Source organism: Gymnogyps californianus, chromosome 2 (assembly GCF_018139145.2).
Source record: "Gymnogyps californianus isolate 813 chromosome 2, ASM1813914v2, whole genome shotgun sequence".
Lineage (NCBI taxonomy): Eukaryota > Metazoa > Chordata > Aves > Accipitriformes > Cathartidae > Gymnogyps > Gymnogyps californianus.
In genome coordinates this window covers 129281395-129299480 of record NC_059472.1, presented here as the reverse complement: position 1 = coordinate 129299480, position 18086 = coordinate 129281395, and the positions used below count along the sequence as shown (strand labels likewise).

The 18086-nt window shown below is 41.0% G+C and overlaps 1 protein-coding gene across 7 annotated transcripts in view; it reads left to right on the top strand.

Moving 5' to 3' along the window:
• Nucleotides 1-14556, top strand: part of CHN2 (chimerin 2) — a 164422-nt gene extending 149866 nt beyond the window's left edge. For 3 of the 7 annotated variants that reach the window (XM_050892000.1, XM_050892001.1, XM_050892003.1), the window contains 4 exons: nt 983-1060; nt 7913-8050; nt 9972-10077; nt 13636-14556. In XM_050892000.1, the coding sequence (XP_050747957.1) occupies nt 983-1060; nt 7913-8050; nt 9972-10077; nt 13636-13807 (494 nt within the window). In that variant the 3' untranslated portion in view covers nt 13808-14556. The remainder of the gene's footprint in view (nt 1-982; nt 1061-7912; nt 8051-9971; nt 10078-13635) is intronic. The other 4 variants (XM_050892005.1, XM_050892006.1, XM_050892002.1 and 1 more) reach the window with 2 other exon arrangements.
• Nucleotides 14557-18086: the final 3530 nt, after the last annotated feature.

The following is an 18086-nucleotide window of genomic DNA, read 5'->3' as shown; positions in this document are numbered from 1 at the left end:
AAGTAAATCCCCTGCACTGCTCCGTAAAGCTCTACCAGGATTATATCATCATTGCGGGGACAAATAGAAAGAATAGTTTGGACTAAGACAGAAGAGCTTTATTCCGATGATATAGCAGGAAGCTACGTTGCATTTGAGATCTAATCACTTACTTGTACATTTATTGATTAAGAGAAAATCTGCTGTCCGCTCTCTGTTTTTTCAACATCTTTAAACTTCTTTCTTTAATTGCCATAGAACTATGTAAGATACTGATTTCATTCTTAAGAAAACAAAGTGTATTTGATCTTATAAGTAGGTTAGCACTGTGCATAGTCACAATAAGGAGTTCTGGGATTAAAATAAATAACGTGTGTATAACTCTGCTTGGCTAGCTCTGCCTGCTCTGCTGGGCTGCCCTGCATTTCATGTTGGTGTGGAGCAATGCGGGGAGAGTTGTGCAAGTGAGCAGGTCTCTTGTGGTGAAAGAACTGTAGAAGGGATGTACTGATGTGGAGAAGAACAGTATCCATCACATCTATCAGCTATGTATAAGTAAAAGCTGAGAGCAAAACTGGGAACAAATGTGCTCATAGGGAAAGGCAGTCTCTTACTTGCATTGCTATTTATCATTAAGCAACTGGTAAAAGGAAAGGACACCTCTAAAGCTTTATTAATTATAGCCAAATCCAGGAAAATCTCCCACATGAAATGAATAAATCATGATAACATCCCTTGCCCCACCATTAGCAAATTGCAATATTTGCCTCTAACATAATCAACCATGTACCTAACAAAATCAGAAAGAATAAATTCTAAAATTGTTTAATCCTTTAAAAAACATTTTTAAATTATCTTGATCCTTCCTTAAATGCTCTGGAGTTTCACATTACAATTAATATTTTGCTACACTTCCTAGATCTGTTGTTCTAGCTTTATTGTTTTTAAGCCTGAATATTTGTTGGTTACTGAAGCAAAGTTAACCAAGAACTTCTTGTTTCAGGTTTAAAGTCCGAGGGCCTCTATAGAGTCTCAGGCTTCACTGAGCACATTGAAGATGTGAAAATGGCCTTTGATCGAGGTATACCATTTTTTAATCTTGTACAATTTTAATCTAAGCTTTCACTTCTAAGACTTTTCAGTTCTTTTTGGGCTTATATAGGTACCATGGTAATGAAGCTGGCATATAAGCAGAAGTACGGAAAGCAACCTGTCTTTTCTGAGTTCTTAAATTAATCTGTAGTGCTTTTCATAAGAAGAAATCATATTTCATAGTTGGAAGGAATAATTAAACAGTAAGTAATGGTAGGCAGAAGGCTAAGTGCTCGGGGGACTGGATGATCGCTCAACCTAGCAGCACAGCCTAGGCTCCTAGTTCAAGTACAAGCCTCGATAGTACCAGGGGAAAGTTCTTAGTCCTATCTATAGTAGACTCAGTGCTTTACAATACGATAATCTATTTATGAGTTTAAGAACCAGGAACTCCACCTGGGAAGTCACTCTGCATGTAGCCTTGTAGAAAGCACCGCACCACTGGGCACATCATTGCATCTGCACAACAGATGAGAGGAGCATTAAGGAGATTGGTTGTACAGCATATTGAAAAATTAATAATTAAAACACTGCCTGATTACCATCCTAGTAGCCCTTCTGAATTGATTTAGGTGTTTACGCTGGTTCTGGTTGTGCACACAGTCTTTGCACGCAGGACTAATTTTAAGTATATATGTAAGTGGGTGCAGAGTAGGGCCTTCATCAACAGAAAACACATTTTCAACTACATTTAAGAAGTTATATAAATATTCTTCTCCTTTCCCATAAACAGTGTTTTCCTTCCTATTTAATTCTTTCAGGTATTACCTCTGCCATGTTGGGGAATAGGGTCAGACACAGCCCAGTGATTGCAAGCCCATGGGGACGAGGCAGGTCCAGGTCAAGCCAGAAAGTCAGCCTGCGGGTCAGCGTACTGGCCCATGGGCAGGAGGTGTGGGGGCTCCAGGGGAGGCTGGGCAGGGCCAGCGAGGTCTATGGGTGGCACGTCTTACACTTACTGTGCCTGAATACTTTTTTGTTTGGAGAAAGTTTGTCATGCAGACATCACTGGCAAAGAAGTCGAACTAGGAATTTACAGAGTGACCGTTTTCATGCTATACCGAAATACCCTTTAAAAAATAATACATATTTTAAAATGTGTTGGATGCTGCAGTTGTGAACCTATGCGTATACACAGATAGGTCAGCCATGATTTGGGCAAAAGAGATGCACAGTGATATGACTGCTATCACAGGACGATATGATGCAGATGTGCCACATGAAGCAGTGCTACTGAGAGGGTCACAGTCCCCATAGGTCCCACTCTGCTCCCTGCCGGTAGATCTGGCCTGGCAAACCCTTTTGTTCTGTGTGTCAATTCTCCTCTAAGTGTACCAACCTGAATGAAACCCAGAAGGAGAAGCACAGGTTGACGAGGGAAGAGTTTGAAGCAAGCAGATGGAAGTTTGTCTGAGCATGACTTGAATACTGCTGCAGCTGCAGTTCCTTTGCAAATGCTTTGAACCATTGGAGCCAGTTCAATTTTACAGACAGCCTGTCTTTTATTATTTCCTATACTCATGGCATAATCTGGTGGCAATACACACTTGAATTAGACCCACAGCAAGGAAGAAAGTGTGATTTACTGGCAAAGAAGGCAGCACCTAGAAACCGGAAGAATAAGGTAACCAGCAGTATCGGATTTCCAAAGGAAAAAAAGCATGGATAAACATGGAAGCAAAGAAAGCAAGAACCGAGTTTGCATACAAAGGCTGTGGGGAAAACCATTGGGCATAAATTGATAAAAAGCTGTGTCTTCATTTTCTTTTAACAATCTCATGAGGGAAAAGGGCTAAGAAAGGAAGGAGAGAGTGTTGCTGTGAATAATGCTAAAAGCAGCGGAACAGTGAACAAGACCTTGTTTTGAGAATTGCATGGCTAGAGTATTGCTGAGACCAGAAGCTGAGAACTTTCAAAACTTTCCAGTTTTGAAAATGATTTCTCCCTGAACTGAGATGGAAAAGCAGAAGGAGTCGGGGGTTTTTTGCAGGAAGGGATTTAAAGAAAACCGAAATAGATTTTTTTTTCTGACTTGTGGGCTGTGCAGCTAGAAGGTGGTTGTCAGCTGGCAGAAGGTTGAATTGGCAAGACGCTTCCAACCTAACAGCTCACGGCTTGCTTCCCTGTCAGATCCAAGTTTACAGAGAGAGAGACCCCACCCTCTGTTTTGCATCCCAGCCCCACAGGTAGGAACATCGCTTTTCTGCTGCCCAGTTACCCCTGCTTCGCCCCAGAAGCCAGAGCAGCAGGGAGTGGACTATCCCAAGGATGTGGAATATCCCAGATCTCTGTCCCAGGTGACAGAGCTGGGAGAGAAGGGAGCTGAGAGCCAAGTGGCAGGTCTCACCTCCAGCAACGCCTGGAAGGTTTTTGTTCAAATTTCATTTTCTGCCCAGAAAGTGAAGTTTGTGGGAGTTTTACAGAACTGTTATCTCCACATTCACTACAGGAAATTTAACATATTTTTTGCAAAAGTAAAATAAAGAAAAAATAGGAAAATTTGTGTCTGAAATATAAAATTCCTGATCAGTTCTGGTTAATAGATAGGTGTTGCAGCAGAAACAGCCATATCTGTGGCCACATCACTATATCCCAGACATCTCTGGAGCATGCTGCATAGCAGAAGGTAAATGTGTTTTAAAAGAGCTTGGATAGTTAGCTGTCAAAGGAGAAGCTGAAAGCAGGGGTATGAACCAGAGAAGAGAACCTAATCTAATGGATAGTCTTGGCACAATACTAGAGGATGTACACTGGCTAGGAATAAATTTAGTTTGACAATTTAAAGACCATTTTTTAACCATCTGAAAGCAAGGCTCTGAAACAACCTTCTAATAAGAGCAGGGATAAAAACCTTAACTAGTTTTAAAATGGAAGTTGAAAGATTCACGAGAAGGGCTATATAGTGTGGTGCCTGCAGTAGCAGAGCACTGCACTCTGGCATTACAGAGGTCCCTCCCTGCCCATCGTTTCCGAGTCAGTCCCCAGGCACCTGGCTAGAATTCCAGTACGCTTTTGCAGCTCTGGAAATACAGCTTTTAATAAATAGGTTTGAAAATAAACAAGCAAGGAGTCCTCCCATTTTAATGCCTCCTTCAAATAACGCCATCAAGCTTTCTGGTTTCCCAAGCTCTTCGTCAAGCCCCAGGAGCCAGAAGACAGTATGATACAGGGGAGAGGCGCAGGGGCTGACTCGGCCGCAGGGTACCTCTCCTGCTGATTTCATGTGCAGTTGAAGGGGTGCAACGAAGAGAAGCCAGTCTCCCTCTGACTAATTCTGCTTTGCCAAAGGGACACTCGCTTGTTGCTTCCAAAGAATTATAGCGGGAACAGAAGAACAAAGCCAGGTTTGGAAGGTAACATCTCAGGAAGAAAATGGCATCCCACATAATATTATTTGGGCCCAATGAAGCTTTGATAGTTGGTTTTAAAACAGGGAGAAGTTGGTCTTCATCTGATTTAAACTAAGACTCCCTTCCAAAGCCAAAGCAGTGTAAATACCCCTACTGTAAATTAGCGTTAGGCTTTCTGAGGCACTGACAATGTTCCATTTTAGTGATTTTTGTAATGAGAAGGAGGGGAATAATGTGGATTTATTTAATGTGGTGAATGTTGGTGCTGTAGAATGACAGTTGCTCTCTGTCAGCATTGTTGAGCTGTGGCGTTGTGGCATCCAGAAAACCCTCATTGTGCGCTTTATCCACAGAGCTGCCATTGTCACCAGTGCATTCTGTCCCCCCACTTGTTTGTATGACTGGCTGGTACAATACACTTGCTAAAAATATTATGCTGTTAAATATTACATGAGTACTTAGAGGCATCCTAACTCATACTCAGTCTTTTGCCAGTGTAGCTGAAAACCTGTCAAATGCCAAATGCAAGAAAAACCACAAAGAAGCATGCTAGCATGGCGAAGGCTGTGCAATAAAAACAAAGCGTTAAGGAAGAAGGAACTTAAGTAGAAATGTAATTCAGTATTCAGAGGGCATAGCTGAGGCTTTAAGAATGTAATACTTACTCCACTTCATTCTCTAATAAACTATTGATATATTTCTATGGCATCCAAAGTCAGCTGAAACCTTTAAGGAACAGAATAAAGACTTTCTTTGTCTTGAGATATTCACACCTCAACATAATGCAACAAAATATGTTGAGAGTCAAAGTAACAAGGAAAGAGAAATGACAGGGTTTGGATAGGATTAGGTTTGTAAAGCTGAAATGAACTATACGTTTGTAAACCAAAATTTTAAAAAAGATTGTATTAACATATGGCCACTGCAACGATACTGAAAATACTAATTACAATCTGAGGAAAATTACTGTATTGAAGAGTGAAAAAAATTGTTGTGGTAATGCAGAAGGTACCATATAAAACAGATGTAGTTCATACAGTATGCTACTGCAGAGGATCCTCTGTGAAATATGTGTCATGACTTTACTGGCAATGAATTAACTTTTCTTTCTTAGTGCTTTGAATTTTAAGTGTGTTTAAATAAAAATACAAATCCAGGAATTTGGTGAGGATAAGAAGTAAGTGCAGCCTGCCAAGGGCCTTCAATTTCTGAAACTGAAAGGAAAAAAAAAAAAAAGACAATCCAAAATCTACCAAAGGAAAATAAAAATCCACCTTCCCCTACATACCCACTGCAGAAATGTGTAGGTATATTGTAACAGATGTATTGTTACGCTCACTTTAAAATAATCTTCAGTGCATTTCCAATAGATGTACATTTGTCTCTGAAGTGAAGAGAAAAATCTTTGACTCAGGAATTAATGTATTTTTCCTACAGTAAGTGAATATGTAAATAAGAGGTAGGTTTGAAGTACATTGTAGTTTGAAGTACCTCTAGCTGAAGTGCCCCTTTAAGGAAGCTTGCTGGGCTGCTTTATAAAAGTACTAAATAAATAACACTTCCATTTAGTGTACTGGTGACCTGGATAATAGATGCAACCTTCTGCTTTGCTATATCTGTTCTGATGCAGCTGCTGGTTTCTTGGAGGTATCTGTTTTCAGTGGAGCATTTTGAGTGCTCAGTGTCCATCAATTAAACAGAGCTCTCCACACAAAGCTTTACAAGACTAATGCTACCGTGCCTGGAACGTGTGGATTAAACAAAAGATTGGGGCAGTGTAAACATCCTCCTAGGGCTTATTGATGCTGTATTAAATTAAATGCTGATGGATGTATTCAGACTGCTCAGCTGCATCAAGAAAGGCTGCTTGTTTTAAACACTTAAGCATATAATCTCCTCTTGATGAGAACATGTAGTGCTATTAGTCTTAATGAGAATTATGTGCATACATTGGACAGGACATATCCCTTCAAGACTAATGCCATAGGTTTGTATAAAATGTCTACAATCAATATAAACTCTTTTACTCTGCTGTGAAAGCCTTTATCACCATCTTAGACGCCATGTATCAAGCACACCCACTCATCTGTCTGTATCAGGGCATGTCTACAAGCACTAGTTATTGCAAGACAAGCAAGGCAATGGCTTTACAGCATGTCAGCGCCTTGGTGGTAACAGCCCAAGCTTGTGCTTGCACTTCCTGGCAGATACAAGCAAACTCCTCTCCATTGTTCAAGCAAGAATAACCTCACATCGCCCCACTCACCGTACGGTCCTAATCTTCACCACCTCCTGCGAGGGAAGCGCTATTATCCTCACTTGAAAGGTGGGGAATAAGGACTATGGGGTATAACTGATCTCAAAGAAGCCCGAGATATAGCGGGGGGTTAAATCCAGACAGCCTCAGCCCCTGCTTGACCAGTGTCCTACCCTGTCTTTCTACTGGCGGACCGCCAAGGACAGGCCCCAGGAGGGGAGGACAGCAGAATTTCTCGGTCTGTAGAAAAATGTGGGTATGAGGGTACTAGGTAATACAGGACAGATGTAGTCATTTGAACTTGAAAAATAATAGTGATCCAGCCTCGCTGCTAGTCTTGTAATTTCACTCGTTACAAGCCATGTGTTGGTCAAGGGCTTACCAGCAACACTTGTAAATGTTAAGCTCGTGATTAAAAGTGCTCTGTATTGGAGTTCTGACTGTGTTATAATATGTGGCAAACAAAATGTATGTAATTTCAGTTGCATAATTCATCTATTTAGTTCATCCATTATAAGTATCCATATTCATTTAACAAATTGCGATGCACATTTCAGAATAAATTGTATAGCTAAATGCCATAGCATGTCTATTTAAATTCAAATCTTTGTTATAAATAAGTCAAATATTAAGACATTAGCGGACATCCAGAAAATAAGGCGGCTTTCTTACTAGCTAATCAGTATAGATAGATTGGTGCAGAACTTACAAGATTTGGATGCTTACTCTTGATTTTTCCTACTGGTCTCCTGAGGGTCATTGGAAATTTATGTTATTTCTCTGTGCCTCTGTTTCCCCAAGTGAAAATGAAAAGAATCATTCATACTCCTGTGCGTTGATCTGCGGATACAAAATACAACACCAGAACAAGTTATTAATAGCTTATTTTCAGTGAATAAATAGGCCATATTCAATAAATATATTATTAACATGATTTTTCATCCAACATTAAAACATTAAGTGTGAGATGGTACACTGCAGATATTGTTGATATAATCACCAGCCCCTCCAAAAGATGTAAGCAAATAAATTGTTTACTAAAAGATAAAAGAAACTACCATTCTTCATTCATATACTGTAAAGTTGGTAGCAATATATTCTCATTTAAGCCTTCCAAATGCTTTCAGGTTGTTTTTTCTTGTCAGGCTGGACACAATAAATCTGAATTAGAAGTCTATCCTTGCTTCAGTCAAAATTAGCCTGGTTTCAAAAAGATTTCTTCCTCCTCTTCTAGATGGTGACAAGGCTGATATTTCTGCCAGTATTTATCCAGACATAAACATCATTGCCGGAGCACTGAAGCTATACTTCAGAGACTTACCGATTCCTGTGATCACCTACGACACCTATTCCAAGTTCATAGAGGCAGCAAGTAAGTATTGCATAGTAATTTGTACTGATCTTTAATTACATTTCCCATCCATAAAGCTGTCCACGTTAAAGAAAAAGAAAAGACAGACAACAAATTGGAAGCACAGGTGGTGTTGTGTTCATTACTTCTCTGCCATGGCCTTCTTTCACATGAAACTTTTGCCTGATTGTTAATCAGATGGGACATCATGCAAGTTAAAAAAATAAAAGTAAATGTAGGGTATCAAAATAACTGACCAGTTTCAGAAAGTGTGGTTTCAGTGTCAGTCAGTGAAGCTATGACGTGCCCTGGGATGGGGTTTTGAATGGAATTGCTTGCTTTTTTCTTGTAAATGACCCAAATTCTGTACCAAGAGGCAGCATGTCCAGTGCCGTTGCAAGAACTGCATCTGGCACTGGGAGGATCCCCGGGCTGGTGTCACAGCCGCAGCGCTGGCTGCCAGATGCGTGCAAGACTGGGTGATCAGTGAGGGGTCAGAGTTGAGTGAACAGTGTGAGCCTCGAGGATGCGTCCCATTTCCCCACCATTTTTCCCCATCTCCCATATCCTGGCCTCCTTTGGCAACAAATCTGCACTGCAGACAAGCACGTCCCTTCCTTCAGTCAGTGGAGGATCAGAGCAATGAGACACCCCACAAAGCACATCTGCCCCACAGTTCAGGTGCATCCACTGTTCATTAAGTCCTACAGTATCTAACCCGTGTCCAGGTGGGAGGCACGTGCAGTTACCCCCTGCCCAGAGCCGGCAGGTCGTGGGTGCACGCTGTCAGGGAGGGAGGAGGACAGCAGCATTCATTGCCATAATGTTGGCAGAGAGAGCTGAGATTTGCCTCAAATTCTGCTCTCCGGGGCGCAGCCTTCCACGTAATGATAGTCCCTAATGAAAACTTACCAGATGGATTGCATCAAAATCAGATTATTAGCAAAAATGTCAAAGACCTGAGGTATCTAAAAAGTAGCATGCTTTCTTCTTTAAAAAGTATCCTTAGTAATTTTGAAATGGCACCCAGTATATCGATAAGCAGCAGGAGAGTGGTCTGTCTGTGTGACTGTGCTGCCTTCCCTTCCCCTCTGGCTTACCCCACCTTGCACTCCCCATGCAACCACAGATACCTATCATCTCCTGCACTCTCCTCTTCCTCCTTGGCAGAGAAATTATTCTTGCTCGTCACTTGTCCTATAAAGAACATGCTCAGAGGAAGCAGTTCCTATCATGTCGATACACCAGTCTCTTAAAAGCAGGACATAGAGACTCTTAATCTTCTAAAATTTTGGGCTCCTGGTGCCATTTGTATGAAAAGTCATGGAGCAAATATAACTCTGACTCAGTTCACAGCTTAGGAATCTATACGTTTCATGTGAAATACATGTAAATCCTGCTCAGATTTTTAGAGCGATTGCCAAACAGTGTTAAATGAGCACTGACACCCTCTGATCACCAATACCCACATATTTAAATATGTTCAGAAATCTTTGTTTATGTAATTCCGTGCCATTTCAATCTCTAGCTAAACTTATATATTCAAGCATAGTCTCTAAAAGCATATATCCACACTCCCATCTGGTTTTGAAGGCTAATGGAAGTAATCTTATGTAAGATTTTAAAGAGTCAGTTCTGGGCAGAGTATTATGAAGCACTTAACGAAGCTCGGGCACTGTACCTATACAAGCCTGTAGATAGAGCTACAGACCATAGAGACAACTATTGGGTGGTCCTTGTTGCTGATTTCTTTGTAAAGCTATTTTTTTTTGAGGATGCAGAAGTTGCTGATAAGCTCTGTGTTTATGAGTTTAATATTTATCCCTCCAAGCACAGTCAATGGCTTGTAAATGACTCCATAATAATAAGTTAGCTTCCTAAATGATGGCTGTTTACAAATGGAAGGCCCGATTAACATTAATCCTGTTTGGTCTTTTTACAGAAATCTCTAATCCTGATGAACGACTAGAAGCAATACATGAAGTGTTGATGTTACTCCCTGCTGCTCACTACGAGACACTTAGATACCTAATGATTCATCTCAAAAAGTGAGTTAATTGGCATGCAGGATAATTCTTGAAGAGCTTAACAATTTTCTGCTTTGAAAGAGAGATATTACAGAAAGTACCAATAAAGCTTCCATTAGGGCACTGCCACTAAAACAATAATGCTACAAATAAGCAGAACAGCTATGTTTGTAAAAATGTATATAAGCTATGCACATATATAGCATAGATCCTTTTGCTGGCAGATCATTGCAAACCTTTGAAGAGTTAATTGAGATTTGTCACGCTTCTCTGAGGCAGGTAATATCTGAAAAATACTGGAATGGTAGGCACTTCAGAGATGTGCTAGATGTGCTGCAGTAAGTCACTTGATCATGCTTTGCTTCTGATTTGTCTTCTTGAGTGATAACCCTAAAAGGAAAGAGCTGTCTCTTAGATGTTGTTTGCTCACATCACAGTTAAGCCAAGAGTCAAGCAATACAGGCCCTTACCAGTTATCTCTCTTTTGGTTTTAAACACACTCTGCCTCATTTGCTTTCCAAAACTTCTTTAGGCATACATAAGGCATACATAAGGCATACACAATATTAAAAAATGCCTAAATTTCATTTTTGAAAGTGACTTGGGAGTGTACTGCTGAGTTTTCCAAGTTTTCAGCTAGGTACCTAGGAAAATTATGAAGTGCTCCAAAGAAGGTGCCTCGCTTTCACTAATTTCAAGCAAAACTGTTTTTCAAAACCATGCTAACTCCACTTTGCTACTTTGGGTATTTACATGCCTCAGGAAGTCTTCTAAGTTTTTAAAAACTGAAGCTGAGTAAAGACTGGCACTGTCATCTCAAAGCAGGCGTTCATTTAAGGATATATTGCCCAAGATGTCCCTTGTCTCTGGTTAAAGTTTATGGTGCTACTTGGAAACAACAGAAAAGGGGATAAGGGAGGAATAAAACTGCTCACCTTTTATACAGCAAATCCTTGATCTCTTCTTAGATGTCCCACTACTTGCAACACAGTTGCAAATTTGGAGTATTTTCTGGGTTTGATCTGCACTATTCTGCACTACTAATGCCAACCTGAAAACAAAAAGACCTCAACTCACGTCACATTGCATCAGAGAGCTTGTGTGAAGTGCATTTCATGCTCAATCAGGTTCTCATTATGCAGAGACTTTTCCTCATTTTGAATCAGCTCAGGTAATTTTTCCTTTCGATGAGACATTACCTGAGCATGCAGGAGCTTCTTCGGACTCTGCAGAAATGAGATGTGCAAATATCCACCCTTGTGAGCACATATGCATGGACAACTCAGGATGAACCGTGTTGGCTTTTAAGAAGGCCCGTGGAGGGTGTAGACAAGCAACCTGCATACCGAATCAGTACTTTCATGTCCCGGCAGCAAATTTTTAATAGACAAGTATTGACTTGCCTTCCTTTTTTTTCATGAACTGCAGTACAGGCTTGGGTTCAGCTGTTGAGCTGAACTACTGATGAGACAAAAATAGTCCAAATAGCTGATGAAGCTTTCTCTCTCAAATACCTGCAAGTCACGCAGTGGATTTCCTCTCCTTTCCCAAATCGTAGCTTTCAGCGTCTGCACGGAAATCAAGTGCATGTCAGTTTCTATGGAGAATCTGTTGGAGAGATCTGAATGCAAAAGAGTGAAGGATCCTTTAGGTTCAGACTATGCTGTTCTGTAGATTAAACATAAGAGTCCCAGCTCCAGCCCCATAGGGCTCTTTCTGCATGGAGAAAACATGCGCCGGTGTCAAGGAGTCTATGTAAAGACTGCAGGATCGCAGCCTCTACACCAGCGCTGTTTCTCAACAGAAAAGAAACTGCACTGAGTTGCTGTTAAAAGCACATGAAAATCCAGCAGAGGACAGTGTCAGCAATGAAGAATGAGTTTGTCAGTCAATTAATTGTTTTCTTCAGTTATCTTTCTGATAACTTTTTTCTCAAAATTGGAGGAAATACAATAGCATGAGCAGTCCCCCCTGTGGTGAAATACATGCAACTCCATCCATGCTGACGTTGCAGTGAAGCTGTGAATCTTCTCTGTGTTCACTCCAGGCCATGCAGCAAGCCCCACACTCCTGCACAGAGGTGCTATAAGATGTATGTATGTGGCATTGCGTAGCTGTTCAACATCTGTGCTGCATACATCCGGAGATGGAAAACAGAGTGTTACACATACACTTGCACAGAGGTGGCTTGGGCTAGGCAGCCTTGGTTTGTCTTTTGTCCTTGCAAAGCACAGCTAACATACCTGTGCTAGAGGATGAGGACGTATCTGTGAGCAGGGGCACTAATGGACTTCTGTCCTGAAAGCAAAGAGGAACGGTGTTTTTCTGTGACAGAGCCACTCTTTGCAGAAAGCCAATAGTAGAAGCAAAACCTAATCATGTAAGGACCTTGCAAACAAGGGAAGACCAGATTACTTCTGGTTTCAGCCTCTTGTGCTCCCCCGATGGCATGAGTGAATCTATTGCTGCCCAGCTGGGAATTGCCATGACCGGGGTGGTCTCAGCTGTTGCCAGGAGAGCTGGCTCCAAAACCAGATGTGCTCCACCCTGGCAGAGGAGTTGTGTATGGAGGAGATGTGAAACTAGTAACAACAAGTGTCTGGTCCATGAGGGACCGTGACCAATCAAGGGACCATGGCTGTCTCCACACCGCAGTGCAAGAGCACTCACTCTCAGGACCAAACTCAAATGCCAAAGGCTTGCTGGGACAGCACTGATGTGATCCAGCTCTATTACCTGGAGGAAAACTTTGAGCACACCTAGCGCTTTGCAGTCAGGGCTGACTTCTCTGCAGCTTGGCCAATCCTTGGTGGTCTTTGTTTGCTCCAGCCACACGTGGTCTACCTATTCTTGTATTTATATTATATGACCCATGTCAGGGAACAAAACAGCCTGGGCTCCTTCCTAGAAGTGCCTCTGTTCTCTGTCAAGGATAGATGGCATTCGTAGCAGCCTGACTTTAGCAAGCCGCCTCTCCAGGCTGCTCCAGGATTCAGCCTACTCCTAAAGTATAAGAAGTAATCAGAATCACTCAGCTGTCTGCTGGCCTGAGGCAGCCAGCGAGGCAGAAATGTGTGAAGGGGTGGGTTCCTGCAGGCTGGAAGCATGTCTGGGAGCATGGGGGTCACTGGTAATCCAAAGAAAATCTGGGTTCGTATTCGGGAAGCACATCCACACGTCCAGTGTGATGCACACCAAGCACAACGCACCAGAGAACTGTAGTTACTGTAACGTAGCAGACTGCTCCATACATCATCATTTAAATCATGATTATGCTTTTCAAAAAAGCAGTTGCCACTAATTCTTATACCCTAATGGATAGCCACATGGAAAAATCACTTAAGAGTCACATGGGGGGTGTTTAAAGGCACTGGAAATCACAGCCCCACCGTAGTTGCATTGTACTTGCTGTGCAAACAGTTACTATATTGAGTGAAAGTAAAAATTGTTACTGAAAAATGTCATTATCTACCAATGCTTGATGTGAAGCGGGACTACAGATTAAGATGCATATATTCTTTTCTTCTGGGAAGTAAAAAACTACTTACTTTTTTTTTTTTTTTTTTTTTTTAATTTTAGGGTTACCTTGCATGAAAAGGAGAATTTTATGAATGCTGAAAACCTGGGAATAGTGTTTGGGCCTACTTTAATGAGACCTCCAGAGGACAGTACCCTTGCTACACTGAATGACATGCGGTACCAGAAGTTAATTGTGCAGATTTTAATAGAAAATGAAGATGTTCTCTTTTAGACAAGGAGAGGCATATCTTCAAAGTCATTTGTTTTAAAATAATTAGTTTGAAGGAAAAACAACATTTCTTTAAATTTTTTTAAACGTAAAGGAAAAGTTCCTTGACTGCACTTCAATTTCTGCAAAGTTGCAGATGGATGCCAAAATGTTTAGGGAAAGCCTATGTCTCATAGACATATGCCTCTTTGTAGAAGGGAAAAAAAAGGTCAGAAAAAATCCTCTTACCTTGTATCTTTTGCCTTGCCTCAGATGTATATTTGTTTTGAGAAGTTGCAAACAATTTTATTGTTAACTTATTAAGAAACACAAAACATATTTTAATATGGCTAGAGAAGCAAAAAGGTACTTAATCAGTGTTACTTGTATACGCCTATACATTTCCCTCTCCATGAGACATAATTATATATGTCAATTGTGAAACAGAACCTATATTATAAAGATATTTTTACTTTACCTAGCTGAAAGAATGGCATTTTATTTTAGCAAACTATAAATCAATGCGGTGCATTGATTATTTTCCACATAATTCTTTCCTGCATTTTTGCTATGATATATTGAAAACAATTACCACTAATGCAGTATTATCCTGACATACCTCTTTCATTGCAAGTGTTTTAAAGGAGAATTCTTTTCTTGTGTGTATTCCAGCTTTCCTTAGGTTTCTTTGCATTTAGGCACTAGCATCCTAAGATTGTACACTTTTAGCCATTTGCTATTTCCCAAAACATACAGTATTTTCTTTCTTTTTTTTTTTTTTTTTTTTTACTCCCATGTAAAATACGGTATTGAGAATTTTTCAAAAGTCGTGGTGGTAGTATCAGTTTCACATGCCAGATTTTTCTTGGATTACAGTAATATGTAAGTTAAGTGATGCTGGGACACTGGATATTTTCTGGCCTTGTTGAAAAGTTAGCACTTTTTTGGGTTAATTATGAAGGATCTGGTTTTTCTGTAAAAGTCGAGTTATGTTTTGTCATGTTTCTGTATTTATAAACGTACAGTAAATCTGCTAAAAAATGTAGGTATTTATCTTGAATGTGTTTCCTGATGGTTTGTTAAAAAAAAAGAAGAAAGAATGTGTAGGAAATGTGAGAGTTGGTAAATTTAATTATTACCAAATTTTAATATTTTTCTCCCCTCACAAACATTGACCTACAGAGTTCATAGTCTAACTGCAACTTATTCCTAATGTTAAAACAATTTCTCAGCATGAGATGTTTCTGCAAGCATAGAAAATCAACATACTTTACTACCAAACTCAATTTTCAATACAAAAAAAATTCTAATAATCCCTCATCTTGATCATTTGCATCATATGCTTGGTAACTCGGTGATGCAGTTTCCTGAATTATTTCAGGGAGCACATGTTTCTATTCAAATTGAAAAATATGTGTAACTATGATAATGAAGGGAGGTGGAGGGTATGACTGTAAATTTGTCGTCTTCTAGAGAAATAACTAAGGGCTAGATAGATTAACCCAGATTGCAGAGCAAATGCTAAATAGTCTGAGTTCCCAATACTTCCATAGATGCTCCTGCCTTCTACAGGACTATTTGTTGTAGGTTATGTACTACTTAATACTGTCATAAAAATGATCTGGAAATGGTTTTATTTTGTGAAGTGAAATATGCTTTGTAATTTATGATAGTGTAAATGGAAGGAAAAATCCCATTAAATGTGTTAAAGAGTTCTGGTGTCTGTCACTCTGACCACATGGCAAGCTGCCAAATGAAAATCAATCGCTAATTACCATCCTGACATTGCTGGAAACTTTCCTGCTTGGAAAACTTAGAACAGTTTTACTGAATGTCAGCAGTTTCACATTGGCACTTGGATGCCCATGCTACCACAGCCAAGCCTATGCACACATTTATTTTCTGCGACGACCCTGAACCACCTCTGTGTAAAACTTCAAGCAAGCAATGAATCACAATATCAATCCCATCAATATCAGAATCAATGCCATCAGAGCACTTTTCCACTCCTCTGAACACAGACATTTGACTAACAATGATTTTCTTTATTTTTTCCGGTCAGTTCAGCAATGAGTTATTTTTTTAAGGCAGGAACAGTATTCTAGTACCTTTTTTTTATTTTTGTAGGAAGACAAGCAAGCCATTCTGCTTCCGCTTCTCCCTTTCCCTCTACCATGAGCATACTGGTAGTTTTGACATGTCTCACAGTCTGGAATCTTCAACACATGTCCCATCCTAAGGATTCGATGACAGTACAAAGCAGTGTGTTTAGAAATACTCGTGCTTAGTGTCTTTGGAGAGCAGAAGTTTCTAATCTGTTGCACCGAGCAAAGAGTATGATTCTGCATCTTAAAGCACAAATATCTAATGAATTGTTCATGTTTGTCTTGACTAACTGATTAACCGATGTCCAGCATCCTCAGGGGCATACTGAGCATGGAGCTGAAAGGACCCTGTCCCCTCCATACCTCATTAGTGCCACCTTGTGCTGCGCACGCTTCATCTCTTATGTCAGACTTGCTGTGGCCATCACTGCTGCACCTGGGGCTGAGCAGCACCTCTGAGATCTGATCGTCTCTGTTCCAGATTCACCATTCAAGGTAATAAAAAGGCAGCAGACTTTTCTCTGCAAAACTGACTGCTAAAACAGAAGAAAAAGCATATTTATCTTTAATGGAAGCCTATACTCCCATACACAGAAAAAAAATGGGTCTGACCAGATTACACCAAATCCTTCCCTTTGCTTCAAAGCATTCAGCAAGAGTGTGATGACTTATCTCACATGAGGCACTACTAGAGAGTAGTAAGTCATTTGAAAGATGCTCCAGGAGGCTGTGTTTGAGCTGATGTAACTTCTCTGCTAGGTCATTTCATCTTGAGTGGAATGCAGCTCTGCTCTTCTGGAAGCAGGTGAGATATACCTGCGTCTGACTGCACTGGAGCCTGTCTGCAGCCAGATGTTCAACAGGAACCTTGTTCTCCTCCAGCTGCTGGAGAAGGCCTTTGGTGGAGTGGTGCGGGTGCAGCAGCTGTCCCCTACTGCAGGCATTCACCCGTGATTCCCATCTGCCATTCAGCTAGCCCCATCTTCTGGTGTGATGGGTGCAACTCTGTACCCCCTTACAGCTGGTCCTTGGAGCTGCCAGGGTGAGACGATTTGCCTCCCATAAAGCAGAAGTGTCTTAGCCACGATCAGTAAAACATTACATGAAGTTAATGGTTTGTAAGGTAGTAACTTTCCCGAGTGCTGTGGAACAGCTGAAATCTCTTCTTTATACCTCAGTCTTTGCGAGACTCATTGTTATCAGGTTTAAGTATTTCAAGCCTGCCGGGGCAACTGAGCGAAGGAGTTGTTTCCCGAGAACACCGTGCTGGAGACGAGGCAGCATGTGCTGTGTCTGACTCCAAAGCACACGTGTACTGAAAAGGCAGCTGGCAGGCAAGACTGAACAGGGAACTGTTGAAGGGTTTCCTCAACTGAGACACCGATTTGGGGCCCCTCTACCCAGAGACCAGTTGTTGTGAAACTTAATGATCCCTCTCCTGCTGTCAAATACTATTGGAATCGGACAAAGGATGTAGAAGTTACTGAGGAAGGAGAAGAATTTGAAAAAAAAAGAGAAACAAAGAGTATAAGTGCAGATATTGTTTCCTCGGGAAAACTTTTTTAAAATGAAGTTACAAAGGAGACAGAGCTTTGCTTTCAACTCACTGCTCTGTGAGCTGATGTCTGTTTAAGCTACAGAACAGGTCTAACAGAGCACAAAACTGGGTGGTACCACAGTGGTACCACATTCATTGTATTTCTAAGCAAGAGGTAAGACTACACTTTCCTATACACTTAACAGTCTCAAAGCTCACACAACATTTGAGCTTAATGAAGGAGACAGGGCACTTGGCCTGAGACTTTGGGAAGGAATCTATCAGGTTTGGGTTCTCTTCTGAAACAAGGTGCTTGAAAGGCCCGAGTTGTGCGTTACTGTCAACTTTAGGATACAGGAGGGAGGAGGGATTGTAGGTGTAGTATTGGGCAAAACTCTGGTCTTGGTGAGACCTCGGAGAGGTGCCAGGAGTGCCTGGGGTAATAAATAGCTGGGCTGAAGGAAGGCTTAAAGTCACGTTCCAAGGAGGTGAAAGTGAAGGTAGGTACTGAGAGTGGTTTGCAGAGCATGTGGAGCAACTGTGTCTTTTATGATAAGCTCAAACACTGCACAGTGCATATCTGTACAAATGAGACACTGTGAGATGATGTAACTGTTTGCACAGGGCCCTGCCTGGACTCACACGTCCGGAGGCAGAGCAT